Source organism: Talpa occidentalis, unplaced genomic scaffold (assembly GCF_014898055.3).
Source record: "Talpa occidentalis isolate TD23 unplaced genomic scaffold, MPIMG_talOcc4v2.1 talOcc4.10, whole genome shotgun sequence".
NCBI lineage: Eukaryota > Metazoa > Chordata > Mammalia > Eulipotyphla > Talpidae > Talpa > Talpa occidentalis.
In genome coordinates this window covers 105,918,031-105,928,152 of record NW_023600993.1, presented here as the reverse complement: position 1 = coordinate 105,928,152, position 10,122 = coordinate 105,918,031, and the positions used below count along the sequence as shown (strand labels likewise).

The 10,122-nt window shown below is 68.5% G+C and overlaps 1 protein-coding gene across 1 annotated transcript in view; it reads right to left on the bottom strand.

The window, feature by feature from the left end:
- Positions 1–2,171: 2,171 nt before the first annotated feature.
- Positions 2,172–10,122, bottom strand: part of LOC119237706 (cadherin-4-like) — an 85,085-nt gene continuing 77,134 nt past the window's right edge. The window contains exons 3-4 of the mRNA XM_037501656.1: positions 3,408–3,634; positions 2,172–2,711 (exon numbers count right to left, since the gene is read on the bottom strand). Of these exons, the coding sequence (XP_037357553.1) occupies positions 2,262–2,711; positions 3,408–3,634 (677 nt within the window). The 3' untranslated portion in view covers positions 2,172–2,261. The remainder of the gene's footprint in view (positions 2,712–3,407; positions 3,635–10,122) is intronic.

The window sequence follows — 10,122 nt, the reverse complement described above, 5'->3', positions numbered from 1 at the left end:
CGGAGCTGCCTGCCCGGGCTGGGGCTGAGCCCGGCCCCCGCGCCTCCTCCCCCAGGCAGCCCTCCGCCCTTCCCTCTCCCGCTGCTCCAGCCCACTGGACCTGGGGCACCCACCCCCCGCTCCCCAACTCCGCCCAGCGCCTGGTAGAGAACTTGCTCCAGAGAGTCAGGCCGACTGCGTTTAGTCAGGAAGCACCTTAGACAAAACACCCTTCAGTTAACAGGAAAAATACAATCACAGCAAAAAAATTAAACCAGCGAGTTAAGCCAAGAGCTATTACTTTTTTCTGGAGTTGTCAGGGGCGGAACTGAGTGGACTCAGGCACGTTGGTGCCAATTAGTGAGACAAACGGTCGGTTCCGCCAGCGTTTATGACGCCGGAAGGCTCGGTGGGCTCAGCAGGGCCTGGCCAGGAGCCGCAGCTCCAGCAACTTTCACTCAGCAGGGCCCTGGGAGCTGGGGGGGCTCAGCCTCATAAATCCGCCCCATCTCCGGAGGGGGGTCAGGGCCCCAGCTGCCCACCCGTGCACACTGGGCATCTTCAGAAGCAAGAGGGGCTTGTTTTTATCCCCGCCTGGAAGGGGAGCAGGGGCCGCTGTGGCAGCAACACAGACCAGGTGGGGGGCCTGGAGCTGAGCTCGACCCCCATGGGCCCCACCATGGGACATGCCTGCACACCTACACATGTGCTGCTACCACGCGCCCATGTCCACGCCCATGCACACACATGCACACTCATGCACCCCCACACAGGCACCTGCACCCACACACAGGGGACACCCAGCCTGGCTGCCGCAGGGCTGGGGCCACAGGGAAAGAGGTGACGAGGCTGACAAGCAGAGGCCCCTGCTGTGGCGCCCACCTGAGTCCTGGCCTGCTGTGCCCCCACCCCCGAGTGGCCCTGCGCCCTGGGGGGTTTCAGGGCCGGGTCTTGGCAAGTCCTTGCTGGCACTGGAGGCCACATGGCTGCACCTAGAAGCCTTGGGGCGTCCACCTGGGGACGGATTTCTGGTTGGGGGTTCACATGGGGCCGGTCTCCGGGGCAGGGAGTTCTGGCCTGTGTGTGTGTCCAGTGCCTGCAGCCTAGCCCGGGGCACTAAGATGACATTTTGTGCCCCCAGTTACAGAAGCCCGAGATCAAGGGGCAGGCAGTATGTCTCCTTCTTGGGGAACCTCTGTCCTGGCCCCCGCTCCCGGCTGGTCAGCAGTCTTTGGGGCCCTTGGCTTGGAGCCGCGTCGCCCCTATGTGCCCTCCTGGCCACCAGGGTGCTGCCGGTGCTGTGTCCAAACTCCCCTTCCACAGGCCCCCTGGGCTGGGTTTGGACCACCAAACGCAGGAGCTCACTCTGACCAACACACCTGCAGCCCCGTGCCAGCCCTGTGGCGAGAACTCCGCGGGCACACGGGCAAACTCACGCCCGGGGCGGGACCCGGGGTCGGGCAGCGGCCGAGGGAGCTGGCTGCCTGGGCTCCCCCGGCTGCCGTGTCCACCCTCATGCCTGCATGCCAGTGGCTCCAGACCCAGCACTGGCCCATCAGCAGCGGCTCCTCTGCACAAGCACACGCGGCCCAGCCCGGCGCCGGCTGACGGCCCTCCCGGCTGCTGGCGCTGGGACCTGCTCGCTCCCGGGGCAGTCCCTCTCCTGGGAAAGTGCGACCTCATTTGCATTTTCTAATTGAATTGCTATCAGCTTTCCTGCAAGACTGCACAAAAAAAGTCCTTCCAGATCCCAGCACTGCCTGTGTTACCCACAAGAAAGCCGCTGTAAATAGCTGCCGGGGAGGAGGCGCTGCCAGACGCTCAAGGCGCATCTGACTGTGAAGCTGTCAGTCTTGCAGCTCCGCTGCGTGGCTGAGTCGCCGCCGGCCGGGCGCTGGGGTCGGGTTCCCACGCCAGGCCTGGGGGTGCTCCCTGGCCCTGCATCTCCTCCTTTGCGGAAGGGTCTGTGTCTCTAGAACCTTCTGCCAAGGGAACTCCTGCTTCCGAGGCCCCTCCCTTCCCCTCTCTGGACAGCTGGGAGCGCTCAGCGTCCACTTCCTCGCCCGCCCCCATACGGGCATCTGAGCGCCCTGCATCGAGTTGACGCAACCTAATATGTCCACTTGCTTTCTTTTGATTGCAACAGTCAATCTATTTTCATTTATTATGATAATATATTGTGAGGTCTGCCATCTTACTCAAAGAGAGCTATACAGCCATTTCTCTTCTCTTACATTTTGGGGATTGATAAATTTTATTATTCTGTTTTTCCATCTATTATCTTAGAGCTGAATCCGATGCCTCTTTTTTTTTATTTGAAAATTCACATTGATGACAGGAAAAGGAACAATTGTATCCTTGGAACACCTTGAAATACACCGCCCGAGTGCACACGGTGTCGTCGGGAAGCTGCGCAGCTTCAGGCAAGAAGCGCTGCCTCGCGTGAAGGCCAGGGCCCGGCGCCGTGTCAGCAGAGACCCGTCAGGAAGGCAGGGAGCCGGCACCTGCCGCCAGGGTCTCGGGGGCAGGCCTGTCTTCACCCCCAGTGGGCTGGCTCTGTGAGGGCCGGGGACACGAGACCAGCTGGTCGGCCTTTGGCATCGAAGGCTCCTCGTAGGCAGGTCCAGCCAACCAACTGTGGGCAGAAAATCTGCACTGGGTAGAAGGTCCTGGGTGGGGGGTCGTCCGGGTAGAAGGTCATTGTGGTAGAAGGTCCCGGGTAGAAGGTCCACCTGGGAAGGTTGTCGGGTAGAAGGTCGTGCAGGTATGTGTTGTCCGGGTAGAAGGTTGTGCTGCGCGGTCGGTGACGGCACACCTGTCCGCGACAGGCACGGGTATGTTTCTTGCCACGGTTCCCTGAGCAACTACTACACAGCGTCCGCCCGTGTCAGGTGTCTAGTCCACGTGTGCTGTTTGTGCACGGAGGACGCGCCAACGCCTGGCCATGTCTGTGGGGCTGGAGCATCCTCTGGGCCCCCGGACCCAGGGCCTGTGTCATCTTATAACATGGTTTTATCAGTTTGCAGGAGGCGAGCAGACCCCGGCCCGCAGGCCCAGGAGCCATGCAGAGGGCTGGGGCTGGATTTGGGGTCTGAGGAGCCTCGTCCTGGATGCGTCGGGAGGAGAGACCTTTTGGGGTTGGAAGGCGAAGCCGCCCTTGCGCCATGGAGGGGAAGGGCCGGGGGACTCCGGGACCGGCCTCCTGTGAGAAAGGCTCCCTGTTCCCGGGGCTTCTGTCTCCTCCTCCACCCGTTGCTGTTGAACTCACGGCAGCTGGCGCCCTCACCCCCCAGGGCTGGGCCCAGCCGGCTCCAGACCTGACGCGCCCCCGGGGGCCTGCCTCTGGCTTCTACCCAGCATTCCCCCCCCCCCCCCGCCCCCCGTCCCTCCCCGCCCGCAGCCCCGCACCTGCCCGCAGCCTTACTTACTGCATTTCCGGGGTGCGAGGGCACGGCGGGCGCCACCCGCAGCCGCACCACAGCTTCCCAGCGCTCGGCCGTCCGGCGGTCCCGCGCAGCGACGGTGAAGGCCACCTGGCCAGAGGGGATGCGCAGCTCCCGTGCCGCGAAGACCGTCCCGTCCAGCCCGACTCTGAAGTCCAGGCTGCTGCTTTCGTACTGCAGCCCCTCGGTCCTCGCGCAGCTGCTGAGCTTGACTGCAAGGGAGGGGACAGGTCAGGGCTGGCCGGGCGGCCACAGCACAAGGCCCCTCGGGGCTGCTGTCCTGCCCCAGGGGCCGCCGGGGCCTCAGGAGCCCCCTTGGAAAAGCCGAGGGGCTCCCTTCCTTCCAGGCACAGTGGCCGCCATTTCTGCGTCTCCGCCCGTCGCCCGGGGATGGCCTGTCCCGCGCTCCCCTCCCGTGAGCACCCCCCACCAGTGACCCCAAGGCCCCATGGGTCTGCGTCCCCACCCGCGGAGGCTGCGGCGGGAGGCCCAGTGCTCCCCGTGCACTTTCTCACCAGCCGCGGGCCCGATGCCCCGGCTCTCGCTCCAGCTGGGTGGGGCCGGCGGGGGGACGCAGCCACCTGGGCCAGCAGAGCCCCTCCCGGGAGTGGGGACGGGGTCAGCGGTCCCTCCACCCGGCCGGGAAGGGCCTCGCTCCCCACCCACCAGCCAGGACGCGCCGCCTGGGCCTGCCCTTGCCTGGCCGCCAAGCGCAGAGGAGCCCGGAGGGCGCAGGTGGCGGTGGCCGCGCCTCTCCCCGCCCGGCGCGGGAGCCACGGGCCCGACATGTCCCCTGGAGGGACGAGGGTGCGCGGGACGCGGAGGGCTGCGCCGAGGGCTGGGGCTTTAAGCGTTTTGCTGTCGCAGCTTCCACGACTGAATCACGCTTATCCGAGAAACTAAAAGCAGCTCCTGACCGTGACACCGGCTGACGTGTTTCCCCGCGCCCGCCTGCCTTGAGAGAACAGATACCGCGTCTGCCCCCTTGTCTGAAACGCCTCACCTGAGCGGTGTCCCCGGCCCGCGCCTCCCGCTTGTGGGTGGAAGAATGAAAGGTTTTAATGTGCTGACGCCAGCACTTGCCCTGTTGGGCCGCGGGACCCGGGCGGGGTCCGGAGCCCCTCGTGGGGGCCTGGGGGGTGCTGTGCGCTCGGGCAGCTCCGGCCCAGGAGGGAATAACTACCTGTGCCTGCGAGAGACAGAACATTCCAAACGGCTCTGACGGCACCGTCTGCCCCGACGGCAGGCAAATTAGAGGCAGCAACCCCCCGAGCAGATCAGTCGTTTGTGACGCCGATGGTCACCGACGAGGATCAAGGTGACAGCCCGACGGCGGCGGGACATCGGCCCAAAACACATACACGAGCCCCTCCCTGCTCGGAGAGCAGCTTCTGGCACTAACGGAATCGGACGCCAGCGGGAGGCTCGCCTTCTGTTCAGGGTTCAATTAACGCCGACGTTACATATTAAAAAAAAAAGCAGCCGCCACGATGGTGACACCTCGGGCGAGTGTGGCGGCGGCTGGGAGGAGGGAGGCGCGCCCCCCGGGGACCCCACGGGCAGGGCTCCCGCGCGGTGCGTCCCAGCGCCCCTCTGCGGCCTCCAGCACGGCGTCCGGGCGACCCCGGCTCCAGCCCGCGTGGCCATGAGAAAGCTCGGCTTGGTAATGGCCGAAGCCCCGCAGCTCCCGGGCCAGGGCGCGGCTCTGCTTGGCCCCGGGGTCCCGCTTCACCCCCGGCCCGCACGCTGGGGACCGGCTATCTGGAGGAAGCGACTAGAACCAGCTGCTCCCGGCTTCGGCTCCCTGGCAGGGGGAAGGGTGGCCGAGGGAGGGCTCCGCGCCCGGCAGGCCACACCCCCTCGTGGCGCCCAGGAGGGTCACGCTGACCGCGTGCGCGTGCCCCACAGCCAGCACACGTAGGGCTCACCGCGGTGAGCCCTGGGCCAGGTCAGCCTGGGGACGAGGACAGCTCCGGCGAGCCTCGGCCTGGTGAGCGGCCCCAGGGCCTTTGCACTCTGCGCCGGGTGAGGAGGCTGCCCAGGCGCCCCGTGCGGGGTTCATCTGGACTTGTTCTCCTCTGCTGTCCGGGAAGTGAGCCTGGGCTCACTGGCTGGAGGGACCTGCAGCTGCTTGTGGAAGCTTCTAGGCCTTCTGCTGCCTCCACCCACAGTTCTGCAGCTCCAGGGGCTGGGGCTCCAGCACGGACCCCACCCGACCTCTGTCCCCTGGGCCTGGCGCTGTGCCCTGGCTCTGCAGCTGGATGGTGCAGGAGGCCCCGCCAGGCTCCACCGCCTTCCCGGGGACAGTCTGGGCAGCTGGGTGGGTCTGAGAGGGACGCCCCTTCTCCCGGGGCCTCTGGGCACAGGTGAGCTCAGCCGTGACACTCATCACCTGCTTCCCTTCCGGCGGGGTCGTCCTCACGCACACGGCCCTGAGTGCCGGCCTGAGTGCTTGGCTGAGCCGCTGCGGCCCCGGCCTGCCTGTCCTTCGTCCCTCGGGGTCAGGCGCTCGGCTGGGCTGGCCTGAGAATGCCGGCACGGGGTAGGGGGCGCCCTAAGGCCGCGCTCACTTGGGAAGCTGCGCTGACATGGGGCGTCTGGTGCCAACGTCCACCTGAAATGGGGCTGAGACTCCGGGTGGAGCAGCACGCGGCACTGACCCGAAGGCTGGTCAAGAGGCACCGCGAGAAGCGAGGGCCCAGGCTAGGCCTCCAGCCGCGTGGAGGGAGCCTGTGCCAGGGACCGCCCACCACACCCCCTTCCTCCCCGCCAGCACCCGGCGCCTACTGCGGGCTGGCACCCCGCACCCCCCGGTTGTCCAAAATTCCTGGCCAGGGGCCCTAGGAGTGGACAGGGCCTGGCTACTGCCGCTGCTGGAGGGCGACATGCTAGAGACAGGCCCTGGACCAGGGGTGCTGGTGGGGAGACCGTGGCTCTCAGCGAGCTCAGCACCCCGCCCGGCTCTTTGGGGTGCTGACAGACACCACGCTGACAGCTGGACGCGGGCACCCTGGACGCTGGGAGCCTGGACGCCGGAGCCCGGGAGCCGGTGGCGCAGGCTTCAAACACTCGAGCAGGACCCGCTATTTTTAGAAGCGCAGCCTCTCCTCATTAGCGCAGCGCACCAGGACCCGCTAATGAAATCATGTGCAATTAAGGCCCAGGTAGGGGTGGCTCGTTCCTGTCCCCAAGACACTTGCCCGCCCCCCTCCTCTCTCTCCTCCCTCCCCCAGGGGCCTCCAGACCCGCGCCCAGCTGGAGGAGCCACCCTCGCCTCTCCTCCAGGTCTCACGCTGTCCAGCCGTCTGCAGAGGACCCGGCTGCGAGGCCTGGCGAGGCTGGGGGTGCCCCTGACGGGGATGGGCCCTGTGGCGGGGGTGTGTGTCCTGGCCCCGGGCCGGGCCGGCACGGTGAGGACTGTGGCCCCAGACTCCGAGACCAGTCCATCCACCCACCCGCCACACCCCTCAGGGAGCTCTGTCCTTCGGTGGGTGTCCCAGGGCCACGCCGTGCTCCCTGGACTGTGCTTCCAGCGCAGAGAGCTGGCCGGCGTCCAGGGCGGGTACTGACCACAGGAAGGAACGTGGCAGGGTGGGAGGCAGGGGTGGTGGGGGGCCCGGGGACGCCGAGCAGCAGAGTCCTGGACGTGGCGCCGAGTCCCGAGGGAGGAGGCTGGGCCAGGCAGCTGAGGCTCGACCGTGACCGCCAGCAGCCGCGGTGCTGGGGCGGGGATCCAGAGGGTCGGGGCAGATGGGAGCTGGGGTGCCTCGTGGTCCGCTGGCAGCCAGAGCCAGCACGTGTCCACGGCGCACTTTCCTCCCGGCTTAAAAATATCAGAATCTGCAACTTTCCTCAGTTTAAATCTGAGACAAACATGGGGGAAGGAAACTTGCGTCCCCCTGTCCTGGACGGCCGGGTCTGGACACAGGGCCCTCCGATGCTGGCCCCTGGCCGGGGCGGGCACCTCACTGCGTCAGGAAGGGCCTGCGAGTCAGTGGACACCCCACCACTGCCCAGGGCCCTCCCGAGGCCACCGCCCAGCTTCTCTGAACGCTCAGCTGCTGGGCCTTCCAGCGGGGTTGGGCAGAGCGGGGCCTGGCCTGGGCTGTGAGGGGCGCACCCACACTGTGGCCGGATGCCCCAGACAGGGCCTGAGGGGCCGGCCCCTGGGAGGAGGCCCACGCCTGTCTCTCTGGGCTGGGACGCGGCTGGGACGCGGCTGCGGCGTCAGGACCGGGGACGTGTGCTGGGTGTGGGCCGACCCCCCGCACAGCCCGGCCCGAGCAGCTGGCCCCGGCGCCCTGTGCTGGTCGTGCTGGCTCCTGGGGCTGAGTCCGAACACGACCCTGAACCCCAGCAGCCGGCTCGCTCCGCACACACGTGGGCGGCCACCAGGGCACGTCCCAAGTGGACAAGCCCCTCAGGAGACGCCGGCCGCTCCGCCTGTCCCGGAGCCGCAGGACTGCCCAGCGGGCCTGCCCTCGGCCGGACGTGTCTGGGGACCCCAGGTACGAGCAGAGCCGTGGGGCCCGTGTACACTAAGCAAGGACCCGTCTGGCATCCCCGCCCGCCCTGGGGTCCTGCTCCCCGCCCCAGCAGGGAGCCGGCGGCTCGGGGCGCTGGTCCGGCGCAGGGGTACGGGGCGCCTCAGACAGACAAACGTGCCCACGGTGGCAGCCTGGTGGGGACTCGGGGGGCCAGGAGGGGCCGGGAACTGCTCCCCCCCGCCCGCCTAGGCGTGCCAGCGCTGGCCCTAACTTCGGAGGTGGAGGGGGCGACACTCACGTGTGTGCTGAGCGTGGACGCCGCGTCGCTGACCGCTGGGGAGGACGAGGCCCCTCGCCACGGCCATCTTGTTCCTTCGCAGCCTGGGCCCCGGACTCGGGTGCCGCCGGCCGGGACGAGGGGTGGGTGCTCACGGCAGGGGCGGCCTCCTCCGGCGCCCCCGGCCCGGCACTGCCCGCGTCTTAGCCGCCCCTCTGTGCGCCCGGCTCCCCGAGCCTCAGGCTGGAGTCCCGGGCCGGGGGCCTGTCGGCAGCCAGTGGGCGGGTGGGGTCTCCAGGCCGGCGTCTCGGAGGCCGGGGGTCTCGCGCGGGTCGGGAGTCTCGGGAGGCCGGGGGTCTCGCGCGTCTCCACACCCGAGCTTCACTTCGGCGGCTCAGGCGGGCAGGAAAAGCAGCCGCGGCTCCGGGCCTCACAGGCGCCCCCGGCTCCCCGAGCCCCCGCAGCCCCCCCGACTGTGGCGCCCACGCGCGGCCCAAGGGTCCTGCCCACCGGCGATGCCCGTGGCGCAGCATCCCGCGGCCGTGGCCCGCCGCGAACCAACGCGGAGCGCGGCGCAGCATTGTTGCCCCGCAGGCCGGCGAGGCTCGGCCGGGTGCAGAGAGCCGCGGCACTTGACTCCCGAGTGTGAACGCAGCGCGCAGAAAGGCCGAGGAGCCGGGTTCGCTGTTTTTTCACATGATTTAGGCAACGAGAAGGGGAAGGTCAGAGGCGGCCCCAGCCTGCTGGGCCTGGGCCTGGCGCCCGCCGTCCTCCACCAGCGCCCGCCCCAGGGGGAGCCCGGCTCTGGGCGCCCGGGGACAGGCCCTCGCGCGGGCCCCTCCAGCCGCTGAGAAGAGAAAGCGCTGCAGGCGCCCGCACCCCGTCCCCGTGTCAGGAGGCCGGTCTCTGGGGGGCCACCCACCCTCCCTGGCCGTCCCCTCCGGCCCCAGCCTCACCCTGAGCCCCCCAGGCCCAGCCTGCAGCCCAGGTGGACTGGGGCTGTCCCCGCGGGGTGGGCCGTGGGTGGCCACTGGGTGGCCTGCGTCGCCAGGGCGGGGATGCGGCGCTTAGCCCTTCCGTTTCCTGTTCTCTCCACCTGAGGAAGCACTGGGGAGCCTGCCCGGGGCAGGCCGGGCTTAACCGCTCTCAGGGGACAGACGCCCTTGACCAGGCTCCTCCCCGCCTCCTGGGTGGGGGTGGAGGCGGGTTCACCTGGGGCTGCAGGGCGGCCCGTCTGGCTCTGCTGGACGGGAGGGGCCGGACTCTTTCCACTGGTGGCCTCAGCCTGACTCCTGGTGGGGGGCCAGGCCTCTGCCAGCCCCCGAGTGGACGTCCGGGGGCGCCACCAGCAGAGGGGGTGCACACAGGTTACCCTCAGCGGCCTCATCACCGGGGCTGAGGGGAGACCTGGCCGGCACCCCCACCTCCTGGCGGCCACCGAGACCACCCGGGGGCTACACATCCCACCCCCAGGCCCGGCCTCCCCTCCCGCGAGGTACACCCCTGGCAGCACCCCCTCGCCCCCCACATGCTCTGGGCACAGAGGCGCCCCGCAGCCCTCGTCCCTCCACGGAGCGCACATTCCGGGAATCCTCCCCCTTCAGGAAAGAACAAAGGCCCCCAGGAAGATGGCGCCGCTGTCCGCCCCTGGGAGCCAGCCCCGCCCCCGAGGCCGCTGCCTCCCTCCTGGGGCGCCGGCCATGAGGCCACGAGGCTCAGCCCCACTGCCGGCTGGTGATTTAGAGCCGCAATTACGCGGAGGAAGGCGATAAAGACTCCGAGAAATTACCTCGGGCTGGGAGGGGGAGCGGCAGGGGCAGGTCAGTGCTTTAGAGAGACGTTTCCAGTGATTTCCGCGCGATTAGCAACACCCCAAGGTCTTTCTGCTTGACGCGCTGTTGGGGGGGCAAGGAGGAGCCCCAAGCAGCCTCCGCGG